The sequence below is a fragment of the Sparus aurata genome, chromosome 21, assembly GCF_900880675.1.
Source record: "Sparus aurata chromosome 21, fSpaAur1.1, whole genome shotgun sequence".
NCBI classification, from domain to species: domain Eukaryota; kingdom Metazoa; phylum Chordata; class Actinopteri; order Spariformes; family Sparidae; genus Sparus; species Sparus aurata.
Genome location: NC_044207.1, coordinates 3,134,709 through 3,159,598, shown reverse-complemented (window position 1 = coordinate 3,159,598; position 24,890 = coordinate 3,134,709). Strand labels below are relative to the sequence as shown.

At 39.2% G+C, this 24,890-nt stretch overlaps 1 protein-coding gene across 3 annotated transcripts in view; it reads right to left on the bottom strand.

Moving 5' to 3' along the window:
• The window catches only part of LOC115573267 (epidermal retinol dehydrogenase 2), an 89,200-nt gene that overhangs the window by 47,785 nt on the left and 16,525 nt on the right, over positions 1 to 24,890 (bottom strand). For all 3 annotated transcript variants that reach the window (XM_030403979.1, XM_030403978.1, XM_030403981.1), the window contains exons 3-4: positions 15,099 to 15,230; positions 2,750 to 2,849 (exon numbers count right to left, since the gene is read on the bottom strand). In XM_030403979.1, the coding sequence (XP_030259839.1) occupies positions 2,750 to 2,849; positions 15,099 to 15,230 (232 nt within the window). The remainder of the gene's footprint in view (positions 1 to 2,749; positions 2,850 to 15,098; positions 15,231 to 24,890) is intronic.

Below are 24,890 nucleotides of genomic sequence, written 5' to 3'. Positions count from 1 at the left end.
CAGTCACATAAGCACAATGCATATCTTTTTACCTCTTCTCAGTTTATGTAGTTCAATTTCACATTTTCAAAGAGTTTCTGTAAATACATTACATTCTCTTGGTCAATTTCACAGCATAAATTGTTTCCAAACACCATTTTCATATAGTGTAGTTATACAGTGTATAAAACACCTATAAATACAATAGGCTACATACCTTGCTTCTGTAAAAGAGCAGTGAAATGTGTATCCAAACAATGAGCTTAAGTTACATTTTTAAATATGCTTAATTAAGTTAATTTAAGCTTGCCAATTGTGTATATTATGGAAACATCTAGTTTATTTATCAAAAAAATCATACTGTTATTTTGACTTTTTGGTTGAAATGTACCCCTCATTATAGAATGATCCAATATCTCTGTGTCTGTGTGTTAAACTGTATCTTAATTCCGCTGCTTTACATGCTTTATACAGGTCGGTTACATCATATTGACAGATAATATTAGCATATTATGTGTGTTTACTATGAATATGGACATTTGTTTAAATTTAAATATGTAAGGATACTAACTTAAATTAACTTAATTAAGCATATTTAAAAATGTAAGGATTACTCCAACAGTACACAGTAAAAGTACTTCATATTATGAATGCAAGTAGTCTAGGAAGTACTAAGTTCAGCAGTATATGAATCATAGACTACTTATGGAAAATATGCTTTTCATTCCACCTCAAAGTTGGGTGAAATATCCTTAAGTTTTTTCTGGCGTCCTTTACTTTGAAATCCGGACGCATACCTTCGTGATACCTTCAGTTTATTACCGTGAATAATTACTGTAAAAGTATCGTAATTTTCAAGGGTCTGACTGTGTGACTGCAGTCTACCCCACTGTCACTACCAGCAGCTCTTCAGAGCGGTTTCATTACGATTACCGTAAATGTTAGTAGTAGTAGAAAACAACGTGCGGCTGATTTGACCAAGCAAACGCGAACCACGGCTGGCTTGACCGCAGTAATCCACTGGGCTGTGTGAGAAGATAGACTCAGGCTCTGCATGATCTGTTGCTGCTAAACATGCAGCGCTGCGGACTGTTGTTTGACCACTAATGACGTTACTTATTATAACATAACATAGCACTAGCACATAGCAAGCCTCTGTACTTAGGTCATTCAATGTGCAGGGCCATCGGCGAACGTTATCAGCTAGCCTGCCTGACAATATGACAGCGTTAGATATCTAACACCATCACACAAATTAGTCAACGTGAACCAAGTTAGCAGGCTTTATGTTTAATTGAAATATCAAACAGAGTAGGCTAATAACATGACACCAATCATTTTAATGCTGTAGTTAACAACAACTCCACCACTGCTCCCTGGCTTGCTGGCGGCCATGACTTGCTTGTCAGAAAGACGTCGTTGGTGCAGACACTTGTCACTCAAACATGTCTGACCAATGGGGTAGCACCCGCCCACCGCGGGATGTTTGTGTCAAAATAATTCAATAAAAAAAAAAAAGGACTTCAAAACTTTTTTCACTTCATTCGAAAAAAAAAAATCTCTTCAAATCGAAAAAATATTTTCAATAAAAAACAACACTTCAAATGATTTTTTATTTTTTTTTTAAGGGGGGGACCCAATTTTATTTTTGCATTTAAACAGTTTTTTCTTTGATTGAAAATGATTTTTTTGATTGAAGCAACTTTTTTGGGATTGAATAATTAAGACACAAATGTCCTAACATAATATGGCCCAAACACAAAAAAGATTACTTCAATCAAAAAAGTTGCTTCAAACAAAAAACCCTTCACTTCCATCAAAGAAAACATTTTCAATCAAAGAAAAAAAGTGTTCAAATGCATTTTTTTGAGTCTCAACTATATTTTTGCATTCAAACACTTTTTTTCTTTGATTGAAAGGGGTTATTTTGATTGAAGTGAAGGTTTTTTTAATTGAAAATATATATTTTGATTGAAGCAAACTTTTTTTTGATTGAATAATAAAGACACAAATCTACCTTCATACCATAAGAGCCAATGATAAAATGCCCTGTTCCATGTTTTGGCTCTGAAGGAGAGGACCGGGGGCAGAGCTGGAGCTGCCCCCTGACTGGAGGGAAAACTTATTTTATTTGATGAATGTACAGAGAGGATTGGGGGAAGAGAAGAGACTGGAAGGAAATAACCAGTGTCTCTGGTGAGTGCTGAGTTTAGTCAGAAGCTGAGCACAAACATACCATCAGTGACTACAGTTACTTGCTATTTTATGGCTAATGTACAGTAAGTTACTTGTCTGTCTGGGGTGATTAATATCAGATAATACCGCAGTCAGTGTTTTTTTGTATAAAAAGCCTTTCTGGAGAAAGTTTATAGTTGCAACTCATTCTCAGGTTGTCTTATGCATTGGCGATGCACAGCATTAGTAGTCTCTATGACTTGTTTTGAAGCTCCATAACAACAGATTATATTTTACTGGACACATCGACCAGCACCAATCACGGAAACACTGCCCAGAGCACAATGGCATACAAAAAACTCTAGACCGAGTTCAGCTTTAGGCAACAGTTAACTATCATTTCAACGATGCTGTGATCGGCCCTGACAGAAATCTTGCAGGACACATAAGGACATACATTCTCACCATATCTGAACAGAACAAAACTTGTGATGATCAGAACATTTTAAAGATGCTGTAATCACATAAAAAGTGTATACTTATGGGTGTTCAATGGCACTCGTGACATTCATGTTATGGAGGAGAAAACACAAACCTGCCAATCCATTGACTCCTATGAGTCCAGCAGAACTGGCAATGCTGACAAGATGGCCATGATTGTTCGCTATCATGGCAGGAAGGAAGGCCTTGTAGGTCTGAGGGGAGAGAAACAGAACACAAATAAACCATTAAACTAATCAAGAAGCCTGAACAGACACATTTCAGAGGACAACTGACAATATCCCTCGCAAGTACTATCATTGCTCTGATCAGGATTTTGGGGAATGAACATCAATTGCTTGAAGCAGTATCAGCTGATTCTAATTATGATCTAGCTATCTTTATTTAAATGGTGAGGTTCTCGATAAGCCCTCCCAGGGTTTCAAACCTCTCCAGCAGTGATTCATTGTAGTTTATCATATATTATCTATTGTATATATATATTTTTTCCTTTATGTGATCAAATCAAATCAAATCAACCTTTATTTATATGGCACTTTTCATACAAAAAAGTATCTCAAAGTGCCTTACAGAAATGTACAGACAGCAGAAAAAGAGAAACATCAAATAAAATCAGGAGAAGAAAATTAAAAGAGCCCAACCCTCCCACCCCCACAGTCATGCACAGAAACATACACAAATACATACACACTCATACACACACATACACTAGCTGTCACTACAGAGACATGGCTGGGCAGCGAGACCTGAGGCGCAGAGGAAGCTACCTTTGGGGGGCCAACCACACTGGGAGAGATCCCAGTCCAAGGTCGCAGGGAGCGCCGCCACAGAGACCGCCCCAACCCGGGCAGACAGGAGGCCCCACACCAAGGTGCAGAGCCCTCTAGTCACCCGGGCCAGAACTGTCTACCGGACAGCACCCCCCGCGGCCAGACCAGAGACAACTCCCAATCTGGCAGGCCCCCATGAGGAAACACTGGAGATTAAAAACTGATAGACTGAAACAGTAAAAGGGTTAAAATATGGAGGCTAAAAACACGAGGGACTAAAACATAAAAGCATAGAGGCTAAAACACGAGGGACTAAAACATAAAAGCATAAGAGCATAAGACATGAGAGACTGAAAAAATAAAAGCATAAAGGCTAAAACATGGGAGAGATTAAAACAGTAAAAAAAGGATAAAAAGTGCTCTGATTAGCACAGCCTAAAAGGAATTAAAAAGAGTTAAGATTTCAATTAAAAGCCTGGTTAAAAAGATGGGTCTTAAGCCTCTTTTTAAAAACCTCAACAGTCTCCGCGACCCTGATGTTCTCCGGCAGGCTGTTCCACAGTCGGGGCCCATAACAACTGAAAGCCGCCTCCCCGTGCTTTTTTGAACTAACCTGTGGTATGGTTAAAAGGCCGGTGCCGGAGGACCTCAGGGTCTGCGGCGGCTGATAAGGTGAAAGCAAGTCAGATAAGTAAGAAGGCCCAAGACCGTTAAGACACTTAAAAACTAGTAAAAGAACCTTAAAATCAATCCTGAAACGCACGGGGAGCCAATGCAGCGACTTTAAAACCGGTGTAATATGCTCCCGCCCTCTGGTCCTTGTCAGCACTCGTGCAGCCGAGTTTTGTAATAATTGCAGATTCTAAATGCTTTTTTTGGGAAGGCCAGAGAGCAGGGCATTACAGTAGTCTAAACGACACGAGATAAAAGCATGCATCATCACCTCCGTGCTGGCCTGAGAGAGAAACGGGCGCACTCTGGCTATATTCTAAAGATGGTCTTTGTTATATTTTTGATGTGTGGAATAAAACTGAGCTCAGAGTCAAAAATCACACCCAGATTTTTTACAGATTGTGATGGTTTAAAATCCTTTAACTTTGGTAAAAGTTTCTCTTTCTGGCCTTCAGGACCAAATAGTAAAACCTCTGTTTTGTCCTGGTTGAGCTGTAGGAAATTCGCTGCCATCCATGTCTTGATATCTAAAATGCAGTTAAAAAGGACATCAATAGGCCCTGTGTCATCAGGAGACACGGCGATATACAGTTGCGTATCGTCAGCATAACTATGAAAGCTGATGCCGTGCCTCCTGATGACGTCCCCAAGGGGAAGCATGTAAAGATTAAAAAGAGTTGGACCTAAGATTGACCCATTGATATACTCTTTGTTTGTAATGTTTTATTAAAGTGCAAACAATAAACCAAAAAACAAACAAACAAACAAACAATCATCTTCTGTAGTTGTAACTTAGCAGTGGCATAATAAAATCACCATTCCAAATGTTGAGGTAACAAGTTATTTTTATGTTGACTGATTCAAAGAAACAGGATTAAATCAACATTTAAAAAAAATAAAACCTGAATCAAGAAAATACAGTATAAGAGAACACAGAATTTAGGGAAAATATCCTTTTAGTCTTAGTGGTCTCAGTCTTTGTATTAATGCTACTAGGGGTGTCCTGATCCGATATTGATATCAGATATCGGTCCGATATCAGTCAAAAAACGAGTATCGGATTATATCGGACTGCATCTAAAATCTCCGATATAAGTGCTCCGATACAAGCTGTCTGTTCCGTTCCGCTCCAGCACTTCTATCCAGCAGCGCCTGTTGAGATCACCTGGGCTCTGCGTACTGGATGCATGCAGAGCCCACGTGATCATAACAACAGCGTGTGTGTGCTACTGCTAACAAAGTAGTAAGGAGAAGTGATGTCGGCCGTGTGGCAGTGTTTTTCCACAGAGTCAGAAAAAGACGTTGCAGCTGATTGCAAAACTTGTCATGCACAAGTTTCCCGTGGTGGCACAGAGCCGGGGAAGTTTAATACGACCAACCTCATCGCGCATTTGAAGCAGCATCACAAAAACTGGCATGAGGATTTTCGCAAGACCACTGAGGCAAAGAAACAACAAATCTCTGGCTCCCTCAAACAACCAACGCTGGCTGAAACTTTTGCAAAGCATGACAAACTCCCACGGGACAGCAATAGGGCATTGGCAATGACAGAAAAGATAGCCCAATTTATTGTGCTCGATGACCAGCCTCTGTCGGTGGTGAGTAATGTCGGGTTTAAACGCTTAATTGGGCTTATTCGAGCCTCGCTACATTATGCCAAGCCGCCACTACATTGTCGACAAAACTATACCCCAGAAGCATAAAGAAGTTCAAAAGTGTATTGCCGCACATGTGGAGAAAGCAAATGCTGTTAGCTTCACCACTGACATCTGAAAGTCAGATTGTCGGCTGTCCTTATTGAGTCTGACAGCGCACTGGATAGACGCTGACTTTACATTGCAGAGAGCAGTGTTACATACACGCAAGTTCAGAGGTTCACACACAGCTAATGCCATCACAAACGCCATGGAGGAGATGCTGCATGACTGGAAGATTGACAAAAAGAAGGTCCATGTCCTTTAAGAGACAATGTTGCTAATATGAGAAAGGCTATGGATCAGTTAGGTGTGCCAAGCTTAGAATGTTTTGCACACAGTCTTCAGCTCGTAGTCCATAAAGGGGTCTTGTCACAGCGAGCTGTAAGTGATGCACTAGCCAACGGGAGAAAAATAGTGGGCCACTTTAAACATTCCCCCAAGGCTTATTCAAGCCTTGAAGACCTACAAATAGAGATGTACGTCACACCAAAATGTCTCTAGCAGGATGTCCAGACACGATGGAGCAGTACCAAGTACATGATTGACAGCCTCATTCATCAAAAACGGCCACTGCATGTCTAGTCATCTGAAGACAAGAACACCCTGCCAGCCATTTTAACAGCAAACCAGTGGGGGCTGTTAGAGAAGACCTCAAAGGTTCTGACCCCCTTTGAAGAGCTAACAACTCTTGTCAGTGCCGCCTCTGCTACCGCAGCCTATGTCATCCCATCTGTCCATGTACTGGTACCGTTTCGAGAGTGAAGATGACCAGGGGGATCCAAACTATGAAAGCCACCCTTCTGGATGCAGTCCACAGACGTTTCAGGCATGTGGAATCTGAGCCCCTCTTCACCGTGGCAACACTGCTGGATCCACGGTATAAAGACAGGTAAGGAAATTTATGTTAAATTGTTACATGTATTTAGCCTAATATGATGTATATGAGAAAATTGTACTGTTCTAGTGTTTCACAGTTAAAGATATTGCACAGATAATTAACTATCAGACAGATGAAGAAATCATTATAATGAATAACTATTGCACCCATAGTGATATGAATTTATTGAAGTGGGTTACAGATTCACTGTTTAGATTATCATGACTGTGTGTGACTGTGTTTCTTTCTGTGAGCACAAATGTGTGGGGACTGGGTTTGAAAAGCTCTAAAATATTATATATTTCATATTTATGCCAGGTACTTCACAAACGCGGAAAACCTGGGCACATGCAAAGGCAGCATTAAAGGCAGCAGTGAAAGTAGAAGAAGAGCTGAAGACGACGCCTCCATCTGATGAAACTGTGTCCGAGCCAGTAAACAAGACTCCACGGATGGGGGGTGCAAGCAGCAGCCTTGGCAGCATTTTCAATGAGATACTGGAGGAGAGCAGCACAGCAGCAGGTCCTTCTGAGCAGATCACCCCAGGGGCAATCAGTGAAATGGAGAGCTACCTCTGTGAGGCTCCTATTGAACGCAAGAACAATCCTTCACATTACTGGAGAGCCAACCAAGCTCGATTCCCCACCCTGGCAGCAACAGCAGCTAAGTTCCTAAGTGCTCCCTGCACGAGTGTCGAGAGCGAGAGGCTCTTTAGCACAGCGTCAATTATCATTGAGGAGCACAGGAGCAGGCTGACAGCAAAGCATGCCAAAATGCTTATCTTCTTAAAAAAGAATCTCCACATCATGCTCGGACTGCAGAAAGTGGAGATTGAGGAGTAGTAAGGGTAGTCAGCAGTTTAGTTAACTGACTGATTATTTTTTGTCTTCTGCTCTTGTTATTAGAGTGACATGTTTATTGACTAAGAGCAATGACCACATTGTTTTGGGCACAGTCAGTGAAATTTGAGCTGTGGACTCTTAACTTTGAGCAGCTTGACAGTGGACAATATTGTGTTGATGATGTTGTTTGTTTTTTTGTCCCCATCCTCAGTTGTTCCCACCATATACTGACAGTAAAAAATAACTGAAGTGAACTTGAATTATTTGCACTTTAAAAGTATAATTAGTTTTTATTGGATTTATTGAGGCTATTTTTCAGGGTCTTCTAATTTATTTTTCATTTATTTTATTAAATTGTAGAATATTCTTATGTTGAAGGTTAAAATGTATGTAACCCATTGGTTAATAATAAATGGGTCAGTTTTCCTAACCCTTTTGCTGACTATTGTTCTCTGTTTGAGTAGTATCACTTGATCAAGCCTTTTCTAACATTCCACACTACCAAATAAGCAATAAAAGTATGTATAATTCGTGCTGATATTGTATCGGATCGATATCGGTATCGGCCAATACTCAGGGCTGCAATATCGGTATCGTATCGGAAGTGAAAAAGCTGTATCATCCCTAAATGCTTCTACCCCACCACTTGCTCAATGTTCTGTCATCTCTAACAGAAGTTTGGTCTGCCTGTAACTCCAAACACAAAGTATTTTTACAGTGCATCCAGAAAGTATTCACAGCGCTTCACTTTTTCCACATTTTGTCATGTTACAGCCTTGTGTCAAAATGGTTTAAATTCATTTTTTCATCAGAAATTCTACACACAATACCCCACAATGGCAAAATGAAACTTGCAACTTTATTGAAAAACGAAAATATAACATGGACATGTATTCACAGCCTTTGCTCAATACTTTTTTGAAGCACCTTTGGCATCAATTACTGCCTAAAATCTTTTTGGGTATGTTGTTGCAAGCTTGGAACACCACCATTCTTCTTTGCAGGACCTCTTAATCTCCATTAGGTTGGATGGGTAGCATCGGTGCACAGCCATTTTCAGATCTCTACAGAGATGTTCAATCGAGTTCAACTCTGGGCTCTGGCTGAGCCACTCAAGGACATTCACAGAGTTGTCCCATAGCCACTCCTTTATTATCTCGGCTCTGTGCTTAGGGTCATTGTACTGTTGGAAGATGAACCTTCACCCCAGTCAAAGGTCCAGAGCGCTCACAAGCAGGTTTTTATCAAGGATGTCTCTGTTAATTGCTGCATTCATCTTTCCCTCAATCCTGACTAGTCTCCCAGTTCCTGCCACTGAAAAACATTCCAACAGCATGATGCTGCCGCCACCATGCTTCACTGTAGGGATGGTATTGGCCAGGTGATGAGCGGTGCCTGGTTTCCTCCAGACATGACGCTTGGCATTCAGGCCAGAGAATTCAATCTTTGGTGCCTAACTAATAGGGCTGAACGATATATCGTTATCGTATCTATATCTAGATATGAACATTCAAGATATTCATATCGAAAAAGCAACAATATAAACGATATAGATTACCCCGCTCGCCCTGCACGTACAGCTCTGGCAGTCACAACAAACATCCTTTGTATGATTGCCCTTGAATGCACCGCTAAGGCCAGCCAACCACAAACCTTATTTCATGCTTGCTGTGGATCGACAGCTGAAGCTAACCAATGACAAACATACGAGGGCGGGAGTAAGGGAGACGTAGACACACACACAACTTGGCGACTTTCTAGCTAGTTTAGCGACTTTTCAAACCCTCTTAGCGACTTCAGTGTTTCCCCTACCATTCTGTTGGAGGGGCGGCCCGCCCCGCCAACGCAGGCCCCCACCCCCCTTAAAAAACATGAAAATCTAGGCGCCAGCCCACGCTTGTTGTCTGTTTCTCTGCACACTGTCGGATGCTATTTACATTTTACACTTTTCATTCAAATAAGCTAACATAGCTGCCACAGATGTTTATTTTCATCTATGAGACCTACATGTATCTTCCGAAATGAAGCTATCCAGCCCGTGTTTAATCTCCAAAAAGCTGCAGGTAAATTAATCGGCTCGTGTTCTTCTACCGGTATGACGGTGAAGTTTTGACTGCAGATCACCTCAGCAGACCCGGGCTGGGCTGCTCCACTACAGGTGCGGCTGGTCTGGACTTCTCCCACCAGGTCAGAGCAAATGTGCAAACAAGCGTTATTTGGATAAACTGGCAGCCCAACGGGCAACTAAACAGCTACTTTCTCACACGAAAAAGCTTTAAAACCTGATGTTACCGGCGGAATTTAAAACAGAGTTACGGCAGTTTCAAGTTAGCCATAGCGAGGGGAGGTTCGCTTCCTGTTTATACAATAAAAGCGCAAATTCTATCCTTATTGTTTTCTTTATAATTAAAGGACAATGGGTGTTTATTTTTGTGAAAATTACCAGAAGTGCGTTACTTACTACGGCTGGCTTGGGTAGCGCCAAATTCATCGGAACAGAACTTTAAACAGCTGTTATTATCATGTTATGTAAGCCAGCTTGTATGATACTTGCAAGATAGCAAGTCAGCTGGCCTTGTATTGATGGCTATATATAAATAATATATATATATAATATAGAAAATAATATAAATTATATAAGACAGATATATATATCATAGAGAGATATAGAGATTAGATAGAGACAAGACAGATGACAATATATACAGAGACAGATCGAGATACGAACAGAGACATAACAATAGAGAAGATATACAGAGACATATACATATATAATAAGAGAGAGATATATATAGACAAGATTACATAGATGAGAGAGAGAAGAGACAGAGAGAGACAGAGACAGAGAGAGAGAGAGAGAGACAGAGAGAGAGAGAGAGAGAGAGGAGGGAGGGAGAGGAGAGAGGAGGGAGAGGGAGAGAGAGAGAGAGAGAGAGACAGAGACAGACAGAGAGAGACAGAGAGAGAGAGAGAGAGAGAGAGAGAGAGAGAGAGAGAGAGAGAGAGAGAGAGAGAGAGAGACAGAGACAGACAGAGAGACAGAGACAGACAGAGAGAGAGAGAGAGAGACAGAGAGAGAGAGAGGAGAGGAAGAGAGAGAGAGACAGAGAGAGAGACAGTAAGAGAGAGAGACAGAGAGAGAGAGAGATGAGACAGAGACAGAGGAGAGAGAGACATAGACAGATACAGAGATATATAGAGAACATATACATAGACAGATATAGGCAGAGACAAGACATAGAGATATATAGAGACAGATACATAGACAGATAGATAGATATAGATTATATATATATATATATATATATATATATACATAGCATATACATATATATATATATATATATATATATATATATATATATATATATATATATATATATATATTATAATATATTTAAAAATTTAGCCATCAATACAAGGCCAGCTGACTTGCTATCTTGCAAGTATATATATATTTGTCTCTGTAGTGAGTTTGTGGTTATTTGGTAAAGATTTCTCTATCAACCATTTGTATATGGCTTAAAATAATAAATAATAATAATAAAAGTTTTTGAATGTGCAACATACGGTTTGAAAATACATTCTGAAAAATGCTTGGTTTTCACCGAACCTGTAGTCATATCGTATCGTATCGATATCGAGATATCTGGCATGAATATCGAGATATGAAATGTTGTCCATATCGTTCAGCCCTACTAACTAATGCCTTTCTCCCCTAATCGCTCAGTTTGGACAGACGGCCAGCTCTAGGCAGAGACCTGGAGGTTCCAAACTTCTTCCATTTATGGATGATCGAGGCCACCTTGCTCATTGGGACCTTCAATGCTGCAGACATTTTCTGTACACTACCCCAGATCTGTGCCTCGATACAATCCGGTCCCTGAGGTCTATGGACAATTCCTTGGACTTCATTGCTTGGTTTGTGCTCTGACATGCGCTGTCAACTGTTGGACCTTATATAGCTAGTTGTGGTGGAGTCAGCTGGAAATTGGCAAACTAGTTAGCTCCGCTTCGGTCAGCTATTCAGTGGCGTTTGAAGCGATTTTAATGTTAACTAGAACTGCAAGCAGTTATGAACGGGGGCCAAGCCCCCCCGCGCGACTCGCCACCTTCAAGATATGGCCTCAGGATTGGCCCTATATCATACTGACCAAACTTCGTAAAAATTGGTGTAGCCGTTCAAGAGATATAAACTTCCCATATGTTATAGCGCCTCCTAGTGGCCAAAATTCGCCAAATTCGGCTCATCCCTTCCCAGTGTCATGGCAACCAAGGATCTCAAATTTAATGTTAATAGCATTTAGTTTGACCAAGATATCAAACAGTTTCCATTTTTATAGCTAGCTACAGAAAGGTGCAGGCACAGAAACAGCCTGCTCTCAGCAGAGCTCACTTGAGCGACTTTTAGACAGCTGAAATCAGGACCACGGATGGGTTTGGGGCAATGCATTTCAAATACAGTGTTGTTGGACCTCTGACAGCTGTGTAAAAGTGATGAAAAACAGTACAATATGGGATAGGATAGGCTCAGGTTACAGTATAGAAGTTAGTATCTAAATCAGGGGTCCCCAAACTACGGCCCGCGGGCCACATCCTAAACAACTGGAGTGGCCCGCTTAACGATCCCAAACAATCTCTCTAAACGTGCCTATTTTTTAAAAATTTCATTTCCTATAGAGCTTGGCAACGTGCTGCAGTGTCGGGCGCCATCCTCGTTGCAAGACGCCAGAGCGAGCGAGAGAGAGAGAGCTCTCGATAATCATATCTAACTATGTAACGGGGAAAGAATGAATGTATGTCTTCATTACACTGCAGGGATCGAAATTAGCACCCGCCATCCGCCAAATGCGGGGGAATTTGTGTGCTGGCGCCTGGTGGGTGAATTGAATCAGTTTACCAGCAACTGTGATGGATTCATTCCAGTCAGATATGATCCAATTAATCTTGATGATCTATATCTTGGTTAAGGCATAACAGTGCGCTTTTCACGACCCAAGAGTTAGATCCGGTCAAATTATATGTTTCTGATTCGACCAAAGTGTCAGCTGGACTTCAGAAGGCCGGAAATCCACAACTACTTGAACTGCCGTAAGCGGTCATTTGGACCGCTAGATTTTAAACTCTATAATCTCTCATGTAAATACCCGATTGAGTGATGAATGCATTCATTATGTCATGATATATTTTTCTTAAATGAAATTATTAATTGTGCCGACTGCCGCGGCCCCTTTCCCCTCCATGTATTCTGCCCTCAGCTCCTCTTCCAGCTGCTGCAGGACTTTCCTCCGGCCTCTCCTGCTGCTGGTGCTCCTTGAATGAGATGTGGGCATTGATCCCAGCCAGGTCGAGGATGTTATAGAAGACCGCCACTGGCTATCTTTCCGCCTTTGACGGAGTACGGCTTCGCCATCTGGTCCGGGAAGTCCACGCCGTACTTGGTGTTGTTGTAGTACATCACAGACTCTGGTGTTGCCTTCGCCCCACTAAAGGTGCCCACACCTGTGTGCAGGTGCTCAGGATGCAGACATTCTTCCTTGGCTGGTACACAGTCAGAGTCGCATCATTTCAGCACCTGTGTTGTGAACAGTTCCACTCGCTGTTTCATGGAGGGAGGAACTCCCGTTTTTGTTTGCCCATGGTGCCAACCAGGCTATTTAATACAACTATATAATTATCAACTCACAAGTAAATTCACAAAGAGGCACAGCTGGAGACCGCTAATACAGTTAGAGACAAGAGAGACAATGAAAGCAGCAAACCGCATGAAAAATGGAACAATGAAACCCCATAAAGTGATGTGCGGTCAGTTTGACCGCCTATGGCCGAAACAGGTTAACATATCATATTTTGTGTAATTTATATAAAAACTATTCCAAGTTAAAATACAGATACTTTTAGGAAAAGTCATGTAACAGCAGTATTGCATTTTTTCATTCAATGTTATAAGTGTTATATTTTCTCTATAAGTGTTGATGTTTTCCTCAATTCCTAATATATACAAATAATGAAAATAAATTAAATGTTAAATAAACTTGATTTAACATGGTAGATCCCTTTGTATTGTTTTTCATATGCAGTTATGGTGCAACATTTTGTATTGGGACATTGAGATTAATGGGTAATTGTTCTGTAACGTGGTAAGGACTTGGTGTTTAATAGCTGAACTGTGGTAGTTGGCCCATATTATTTCCTGTTATAGACTGACACCGGCCCCCCACCACAGAAAGGAAAGTTGATGTGGCCCCCTCTGAAAAAAGTTTGGGGACCCCTGATCTCAGTCAATGCATGTTCATTGCTGTCACGGAAGAGAAAATAAAAGCCCACTTATGCAACATTACAGCATTTTCCAGCATTCTTAACAGCAGAGTTGGTCCAGACTAATACTGCTCAAAATTCCCACTTAAACCGGCTAATATCAGGCTTTTGTGTGCAATGGTAATGAATAAAATCTGCATTTACAACCAGTTCAATAGACTCTACAGTTGACACACATGTTTATCACCTAGGCTTGGCTTTGCTGCAAATGTAAGACCCAGTTGAACACACTAAATTCTGCAGCGCGAAGTGATGAAGCGCCATTAGCATCCAGTGGTGGCGCGTAGAAAAGAAGGAATTTGGTATGCGGTCCATTCAACCAGTGGTGCACAAACTACAGCCACTCCAGAGCGGTAATGTATCACGTTAATCAGTGGATCAGATATTGTTCATAGAATGTTTTGTTTTCTTCTGTTATTTTATTTTGCTCACAGTGCAAGACAACCAGGCTAGTATATTGATAACTACCCATAACAGCCTAAACCTGGCTGGAGCATGCAGCTTGCTCATGACAGGATGTTATTACACATTAGGAGGAACTGGTTTTAATGAGATTCATTGATTAAATTAATGACAAATTATAAAATGTATTATTATTGTTAAAACAGCGACATGCTGCTTTCTCTCAAATTTGAGGTCCAATATTTTTCGAAAACTGGACCTCAAACAGAGAGGGTCGTTATTATTATTAACATCACAACATGGCAGTAAGCATGTAAATTAGATAATGATGAATACCTGATTAACTCAAATATTGAAATATTAATGAAGAAAGTTTTCGACTTTTTCACACCAGCTGGACAGTCACTGCCACAATTAAATTATGAGGGAAACACTGGTTTACAATAATTATTAACTTGGTTAATAGTTTAAACCACTAATACTCAAATAATACATTTTTTAATTGATAGAAAAATTATCGGTTCTAAATTGTTTCATACCCACAGCCATGAAGGCACTGGTTCTGTCTAACAAAGTGTTAGCTAATTTCAGTTTAAATTTTAATGTTTTGAACACTCAATAAAATCAGTGTGAAGGGTTTTGGATGAGCTTTTCTCGAGAAAGCAGCCAAGCACTCAAACAGGCATTAATATGTAAATGTTAAATTTAACACTACAACACTGACAAATCTTTAACTGCATCTTCACATTTTCACAGATAAAGTCTCCTTCAGAAAACGCATCAACCCACAACACAGGAAACAACTTGAAAAAGGTACAGTGATATTCTAGCTGATAGCTCTGCATGTTTGCCATATCAAACTGACCCAGAAGTGAGCCATAGTGTTGACCTCCACCGTCTTTTCAATCAGGGAATCCGGAGCATCCATGAACTTCTTTCCCGTCACAATCCCAGCATTATTCACCAGAATGCTGACGTCACCCACCTCTCGCTTCACCTAGATGGAACAAAGGAAAATGTTCAACATGTGTGATGCAATTCCATTTTGTAAAAGGTATTCCCAAAGGCAGACAGAGCTTCCAAAGCTTTCAGATTTGAAATGCAACTGCAGCTGTTACTGAAGACTGTTTTAAATTTCATACCATTATAACTGTTATTTGCTGAAAAAAATAAGATAAGATATATCTTAATAATATAATATCAATTTTTGGATATTAAATGCTCCTCTGAAACTTTCTCTGGTAACATTCTCAATATTTTTTCATGAAGTGTACTGAAGGAAATTAAATAACACAGTTAAGCTACATGTAAGTCAAAACTTTATGACAGCAGTTGCAAGAATAATAATTTGCACTCACATCGTAAGATGTTTGATTATAAAAAGAACTTATTCCAACTATTCTTTTTTTTTCAACTTAGATTTTATAAGCTTTTTGACACAGAAACAGGTAACAGCACAGTTCGTCAAACATCATTGCTGGGCAGCATTATAACATCCAGAACTTTCATGCAACAGATTTTACATTAAGGGTTATGGACAAGGGGCTTTGAACAAGTTTCCGTGTTTGATAGTGTACAGGACAGACGGGGAAAAAAACAAACAAATAAAACAAAACAGAAGACACCACCTCAAAAATTATGTTACCAAATATCCTCTCCATTTTGACCATTTTGTAATGTATAAGCCATTCTTCAGTCTGAGTAAAAAAGTCAGTCTCTCCATCTCACGGATCTCCGCGATCACCTCAAGCCAATTGTCTACCGTTGGTGGGTCAATCTGTAATCATTTATGAGTTATTGCTTTCTTTGCTGCTACTATCAGTATTTTCAGAAGATATCTATAATTTCTTGTTATTTCCTCTGGATGTCACCCAAATAAAGTGATGTACATATAAACGGAATCTTCCTCCCAAGAATATGTTGCATAATTTTCCAAGAATGTCCCAAAAATAGTTGTATCTTTGGGCAGCTCCAAAAGATGTGGTGGTGGTCTGCTCCATCATTCCCACATTTTACCCAACAGTTATGATCTATTCATGTCAGGCATGTCTTCATTTTAGGAGTAAAAAAAAAAAAAACGGACAAGGTTCTTCCAACAGAATTCACACCAATACATAGAGCAAGAGGTAGAGCAGGCAGTTCCGCACATGTATGCCCATTGCTAATTGGATATCTTAACATTTAATCTCTCCTTTATATAGGATGTAGTAGCCCCCCTCCCCTTTGTTATTCCCTGGTAAAGTTTAGAAACCACTGATTTAGAGCCACCCATGTATGCTTTAACTGTTAATTGTATTATTTCATTGGGATCCGTAATTGCCTCATTTTCCCCAATTTCTTTATAAAAATATGGGCGTAGCTGTAGGTATTTTAAAAAATCATATTTTTCTATGTTATATTTATCTCTCAGTATCTGAAAATTTTGTAATGTATATTTCACCATTAAGGTAGAGTAGGCAGTAATAACTTTTTTCAACCAGTACTTAAATCTAGAATCCATAGAGTTTGGTTTAAATTCTGTGTCATGTGCAACCAACCTAAGTTTTTTCAGCGGGGTCCACAAATGTAATTGCTTAACCACATCAAACCAGGTGTGCAAAGTGAATAAGTGAAGTGGACTCAACTGGTCCTGACAAGTTATTGTTAATTTATGATCATCAATCATTGCCTGTATTGGGACACCATTACATTCTTTCTCCATCACCTTTCATCTTGCCTCATATTCACTACTGCACAAGAAAATTATAGCCTTTAGTTGGACAGCATAGTAATAATCTATAAGATTAAGTAAAGACATGCCGCCTCTCACCCTACTGGTGGTTAAAGTACTATATTTAACCCGTGGTTTCCAAATAAACCGCGAAATTTGTTTATCCCATTCATGAAATTGACTGGTTGGGATTTTAACTGGTAGTAACCTAAATAGATACAGCAATCTGGGTAGAATAGACATTTTTCTAGTGTCAATTCTTGCTCTAAAATTTAGTAGGGATGTTGACCAACTATTAAGATCCTCCTTAATTTTCTTGTTTAAAGTTTCATAGTTTTTTTTATACAAGTCACCAGGACAATGCGTTAACCAGACCCCCAGATATCTGATTGCTTTTGAGACCAGTCAGTAGGGATTCTTTGCTTAAGCCCAGGTGAGGGATTGTAATTTTGTCAGTCTCGATCGATTCAGGAATGAAAGAATCCAGTCTCTTGGACATGGTGGAGGCACATAGTTTATAATCCTGATTTAAGATTGAAATTGGTCTGTATGAGCTACATAGCATTTTATTCTTGCATTCTTTGGGAATGACTAAAATAACAGCTTCGCTCCATGAAGGCAGAGTTGTCCTTTTATCAAGTGTAGAGAGTCTTGTAATATATTCGAAATGCAGTCTCAATTTTATCTAAATTATTATTTGCCCTGTTCCAGGATCTAATATCTTGCAGACCGATTGGGAGATCTGTTTTTTCCGAATTTCCTTGCTAAATATTTTGTATCTCATAATAAGATTGTTTTAGAAATTAATATTTTTTATCTAATTCTTGTTTATAAATGTCGTGATCTGATTTCTAGTTTCTTTGATTGATTCTAATTCTTTTAAATTATTTTTGAGCTGTTTAGGTCTATTTTCTTTAGCTTTTTTGATTGCTGCACTAAGTACCTCTGATAACTGCCTGTTAGGTAGGGCCCTATGATTTCCACAATCACAGAATCGCCTGAGATATCATAATTAAAATGTGTAATACGTGAGAGTTAACCACCTGTCTGATTCATTTTATTGGCATATAATACCAGAGTGACTGCTAACTGCTGCTAACAGTAGCTACTGTTAGCTAGTTAGCCCTCTTAGCTGACTCTGCCTTGGCTGGGAGCTCAGAGGACAGGGGGAGGGCTGGTGTTTTCACTGCTAGCTGGTTAGTATGCTAGCTGGTTAGTATGCTAACTTGACATAACGTCACGAGTATAATTTCTCATTTTGTTGGTCATCTTTGCTAATTTTTTAAATATTTACAACTTAAATTTTCAGAACAATTTTGTTATGCAAACAATTACTGGATCTGCCTGAGAGCTGACCATGTTTTTATTCAATGAAACCCAAATGAAACCCATAAAAACGCAAAATATACTACTGTATGAAGACATGATGAAGTCAAAATGTTTTTGATGCACTTTAATGTACTGTACGGTACAGTACTGAGGAAATGTGTTTGTCACCTCAATAAATTAAAGGTAATTTCTATTTAATTCGTGCACATTTTAGTCATTTACATTAAAAACACACAGTTTTTGGTAGTATAATAAGAGTAAGAGGTGGAATTCCCGAAAATTAAAATGGAAAAAACTGAATTTGGGAAAAAATGAAATGGAATTTGAGAAAAAATAAAACAGATTTTATAGGGCCCTAGTTAGGTGTCCCAAAGTATATTTGGGTTCACTTCCCCATTGTCGTAAAAGTCAAGGAAATTCGCAGTTTCAGCTTTAACTTGTTGTATGACTGTTTTATTATTAAGCAAGCTTGTGTTTAGCCTCCAAATTGTTTTCTTGGGCCTACTATCCAAGTGAAACGTCAAGTAAATCAGTGAGTGATCTGAGATATCGCTAGTTCCAATATCAAAACCCAAGATTTTGTGTCTATCATTTTGAAACATAAAAAAGTAATCTATCCTTGAATACATTGCAGAGTAAAAAGTGTAACTTTTTTCAGATGGATGAAGATCCCTCCAGATGTCTAGTAAGCCCATTTCACCTAAACTCCTTCTCAGCAATGTAGTCTGGGGAGTTATGCTCCTCTTTTTATTAGATGTATCAAATTTGTCAAAATTTGGCTGTGTGTGTGTGTGTGTGGGGGGGGGGTATGATAAACACGGATAAGGGTAGCCATTTTATTTTCTATTTTGCCTTGCACTAGAATATATCTGCCTTAACTATCCCTGATCTCCCTAGCCAACTCAAAATTAATGGGATTATGTTATAATAGTGCAACTCCTCTTTTTTGGACATTTTTAAAGATGCTGTAGAATGTGTTCTTATATCTAAATGTCTTTAATTGTTCATGTTCACTCTGAGATAGGTGAGTCTCCTGTAGAAATATGATTTGGCTATTTTCTCTTTGCATTTTTGTCATCACCTAAACTCCTCTTCACTGGGTTGTTTAAGCCATTCACATTCCAGGAAGCAACTTGCCGGCAACACTAACACATGAACTGCAACAGTAACAAATAATGTGAACGAGAACATTATGAACCAGTATTGTGTTGACTTCCAACCTCAGGGTCTTACACTGCCCTGCCATCTTCACAAACGCATCCATCTGCTAGTGGAGAATCAGTCCTACAGGGTGTAGGGGCTCGCTCTCCGCAGCAAGCAAAGTCTTTCAAAGTCTTCAGAATCTTTCAGACTTGTCCGATGTGATCTACATCCTTTTTGCTCCAGTGTGCGCATCCGCTGAGCCTCTGCTCCCAGTCGGTGGTTGTAGTTTGTGGTGGCTGGTCCACGGTGTAGCCTCTCCTCCTCATATTGTTGGATATCTCGACTGCACTGTTATAGACGTGGGGTCCGTTTTCCCACTGAATCTTCATCTTGGCAGGATACGGTGTCTGGAAGCGGACCCGTTTCTCCTTTAGGATTTTCTTGATAGGAGTCTGTTATTCACCTCTGTGACCTCAGTCATGCGAGAAAGTGACCACCTTTCCCTTATAAGTGATCTTCTTCACCAAAGCCAGTTTTAGTATTGCAAACTTTTTTCCCCATCAGAGTTGCACAAGGCAGTCAGGAGTAAAGCTAACTGTTTAACAGTCCGATGTAGCTCCACACATCTCTGTATGCAAACGCAACATCACTGGTAACATGAACTTTACCATAACATGCGCGGTGTTCACAAGTATGCTGATCAACAACACCACTAGTTCTATTATCTATTTTAAGTCAACCAGAACTAGTAATATAATCATAGCATGTACATTTTTGTCAATAATTTATAATATATATTGTAATTCATATTATTAGAAAATGGTCCAATTAGAGCACAGACCTCCACCAGGTCTGGGTCATTTGTGTTAATTGTGCTAATGTAGTTTGCAGGCTAATAATCAAGGGTTTGAACTTTATCAACATGAAACGCAAATTGCAAATTTCCCCTTTGTGGGACTAATGAAGTATTATCTTATTTTATGAATTGCCAGACTTTCAGTTAATGTCATTTATGTTAATTATTTTTATGCTGAATAAAATTGTAGCTAATGTGCTGTTATTTTTTTCTACTACAAGCACTGAGCTTTTAATGGAAAATCGGGTTTTAATAATCTCTGAGAGCAAACAAGACAAATGAACAAACAAGAAGACACTTGTCTTCTTGGATACAGAAGCTATAAAGCTCAGCAGCTTTTACAAAAATATATTTCTTTTATTTTAATGTTTTAAGTTTAAGTGTTTTAATTAATAAAAAGAAATAAATCATTTTAAGTTTGACATTCTGTCACCTGATATATTTTATTCCATTACTTTTGATGATGTTTTCAATTTTCCGCCATGGTATCGTTTCAGTATCGGTATCAAGATATTTTAGGCAGGTATCGTACCGAAGTCATAATTTTGGTATTGTGACAACACTAATCTTGAGGTTTAGGGCCAAGTGACTGGTGGGCTCGCTAGATCTGCAGAGTTTCTGTCAAGTGGCAGTTCCGTTTTCAGAAAGTTGTCAATAAAAGTTAGCATTGATCTTTCCTCTGCACCTTCTTTAATGCCGTATATGTGGATATTGTTAAGGCGAGATTTTTCCACAGGTCCGTGACTTTGACTTGAAGCAGTCTCTGTTGTTTAAGCGAGTAAAGGGCGTCCTTTAGCTCGGTGTTAGCTGTCTCCGTCTCTTCCACCCGTTGCTCTGCTTCAGTTAGCCTCGTGCCCTGGTTGCGGACATCTGCAAAATACTCTGTAAATTTTGATTTATCTCCGTCTTGAAAGTGCCAGGCTCATTCTTGAAGTCCAGCCATTCCTGCTTGAGTTCTGTTTTCAGGTTTTGTATATCGCTGCCCAGGTTTTGGATAGCTTTAGCGATGGTTAGGTCATCCTCCTCGCTACCTGACTCCATTCTTCTTCCCACGCTGGGTTTGCTGTCGTAAGTTGTTTTCTTTTCTTTCCCCTCGTCGTTGTTTTTGTTTTTCCCCAGTGCTTTCTTGCTTTATTCTAAGTGCGATATTCGAGTTTTAGTGGAGTATAATGTCAAAGTGACCGGGAGACCTAGGGGGTCTATACCGCCATCTTGAGGAGCTCACCGGAAGTCTATTTTAACTAATATTATCATCTATTAACCCTCCCTGCTCTTTCATGTCTACCTGTGTGCTGTCTCTCTTTTTCTAAAATTCACTTTGTAATGATTGTTGTTATTCCTCCACCAATGAGGTTGTGTTTTTGGTTCAGTCTGTTTATTTATCAGCATTATTAAAAAACTACTGTCCCAATTTTAATGAAATGTAATTTAAGGATGTAGCATAAGCCATGGTAGGACCATTACATTTTGTGTGCAAAATCCAAATAATGGGTTCAACACATTTTGTATTTATTATTAAGAAAAATAATATAAAAACATATTTTTTTCTTTTGTTGACACTGCAAATTTGGGCCATTTCGCTTAAGCAGAATAATGCCATTCAACTTAAAAATTCAGAAGAAGCAAAGTTCGATGGCGACAAAATATAACCAATTGTAGAAATACAAAGACTTCATATTACAATCCACATTCACAGGTACCAGAAACTGCTGAAACTTTATACAGAAAGCAGTCCCTATGGAGCGTTCAGGGACAGGCAGTGGTCTCATGGGAGAAACAGTAGAATGTTATGCTGCCAAAATCATAAAAAACAATTCACAAACTTAGTTGTGGCTATGCAAATGTGAATGCACATCATGCAACTAATTATACTCTCACTCCAACAAAATGTGACTTGTCTGTAATAAACTCCAGTAGAGATCTTCAGAAAGAAATGCTCAAACTTTACACTTCACAAGACAAGTAACAACTAGAACTGCAAGCAGTTATGAACAAGCCCCCCTGCGCGACTCCGCGTACCGCAGAGCCCACGGAAGTTGGCCCCAAAGGATGACAGGCTCTGGGCAAAAGTGAGGACACAGGCCAAGGTCTGAGCCGTGGTATTCGCTGTAATGGGAAGTGCACTGGAAGTGCAAAAGGCTGAATGTGAGCCTCTGGATGACTTCAGGAACAATTGACTTAAGTTTGATGTTGAAAGCCTTTAGTTTGACCGAATATTAAACAATATGTGTTTTTTAGCTAGCAAAAAAGGTTGTTTGGTCCACATTGACCAGTCATGACCACCTTCAAGATATGGCCTCAGGATTGGCCCTACATCATACCGACCAAATTTCGTAAAAATCGGTGGCCAAAATTCGCCATATTCGGCTCATATCTTCCCAGTCTCATGGCAACCATGGATCTCAAATTTGGTGTTAATAGCATTTAGTGTGACCGAGATATCAAACAGTTTACATTTTTATAGCTAGCTACAGAAATTTGTTTGTTAATAATTTGTGCATTTATGACCAAGCAAAATTCTTTTGATAACTTCAGATCAGGTCCAGCTGAAGAGTGTACGTGCCAAGTTTCACGCAGATTGGACAAAATCCCAAGGAGGAGTTTGAAAAAGTAGGTTTTCCAATTTTTGCGAAAAAAACTTTTAGCGTGAGAAAAAAAAAAATCATAAACAATTACGATAGATTCCTAGCACTGCTGGTCCTAGGAAACGCGTCTGCTTGCATACGCATTCCCTCGGCCTCTCGGGCTTGGCCTCCTAATAATGTAATCTGCCCAGTAACGTGCAGGGGGTCCAGAGCACCTGTCTCTTTGCTCTTTAGTCAAAGTGTATTCTATTGTTGGTTGTGAATGCTGAGTAGGCTACTTCTACTTTCTTTCAGGTCTGATTTTTTGTCTGCCAACTTCATCCACATCCATTCAAACATCAACATATTCAGCTCACTTAAGAGATGGTTGCTTTCTATTTCTGCCATCGATATCATCCAAAATTTAAGAGTTATTCAGCTTTTTTCAGCCATTTTTTCCCTTCAAGTAAATAGACAGAACCCCACATTTTCACACTTTTTAAAATATTTTCTATCTATTCATTCATACTTCCAGACCGAAACTCAATTCAAGGTATTATTCATCTTTCAAATCCAATTTAAATCTTTTCAAAATATTCAACTTTCTTTCTGTCTTAGTCGTATCCCAATCATAATGTAAGTAAATCAGAAATCTGTTTAAACCCACTAATTTTAATATATTCTGTCACAGCTCAACAATTCATAATTTTGCTGCCATTTTCAGGTTTTTACATTGATGTATATGGAAAAGACAGAAATACAGCCAGAGTGAGGAGGAGCTATAAGGAAAAGAAAAAAAAACATAACCTTTGTCTTAACACACTCCCATCCTCAAAAGGTTCACCTCACCTACAAACTTAAATCATCTTCTTGTGGGAAGAATTAGGGTGGTCGGAAAAATGTGACTCTGGAAAACAATCGGACCAGCATTCTTGTCTCTGTGAGCACTGAACAACTGCTTTACTGCATTAAGTCTCATTAAACTAAGAGGAAAAAAATCTGGAAGCCAGCAAACACATCCACTTTTCTGAACTGCTCCACCAGCCACATTTTTGACAATATACACCAATTTCAGAGTGCTTAGAAGACTCGTAGTTTTAACCATGTCTTTATTTAATTGATAGTAGTTACTGTCTATTAGGGGGAGGCATTATAATTTGAGGTGAATAGTGTAAATCTTCCTTTCTTTTATCATAGGCCAATTGTATTTCTGCCAACAGTTTTACAGATTGTATCATTGTACTTTTTGACATTAACTGGTGGCAAATCTATTTAACCTAACTTGATGATGCACCAAGTATTCCTTTACTGGTGTTTACCAGCCAGTTAGTGCTATAGATGCAGGTGACTGTATTTTCACTTTAAATCACTTGTACACTTGTTAACTGTGGAGCTGGATCAATAAACACCAACAACACCAAAAGCACAATAAGTTCACCTTAAAGAAATGTATTCAAGTACTTCAGCTGAGAACAGTTTGGAGGTCTAAGTACTTTGAGATTGGAGTTGAAGACACAAATCAATTTGGATGAAGTTGAAGTTTAAACTGCTTGAAACAGTAACGTCATCACTTTCATAATAAATCTTAGTTTGATGGATTTTCTATTGGTTCAAGTTCCAAATCCATGTACAGACAGGTGACACTTTTTGTTTTCCTTAAATTCTTACTCCTCTGTAGTACTGCTATTTCAAATCATAATTTAGGCTGTTTACAGCACAATAACATTTGATTTAATGTGATGGAAGTCAAACAATTAATTTGTCCGTATATAGACTAATATATAATTTGTCACAGCTGAATATGCTAATGAAAATGTATAGGAACCTCAAGTTTCAAGTTTAGATAATGACATCATTACTGAACACCATTCGAAGATTGAAGAAGTAATTTTTGCAGCACTATGCTGTGTAACATTCCTGTCTTGTAAGCATTATACAATATACAGAGCTAACAATGTTAGTGTAACTACAGCTAATCTGTCTTAAAACACCACACCTTGAATTCAGATTCACACACTTTTGTTGTAACAGCTCTGAGCCATCTAACAACCACAG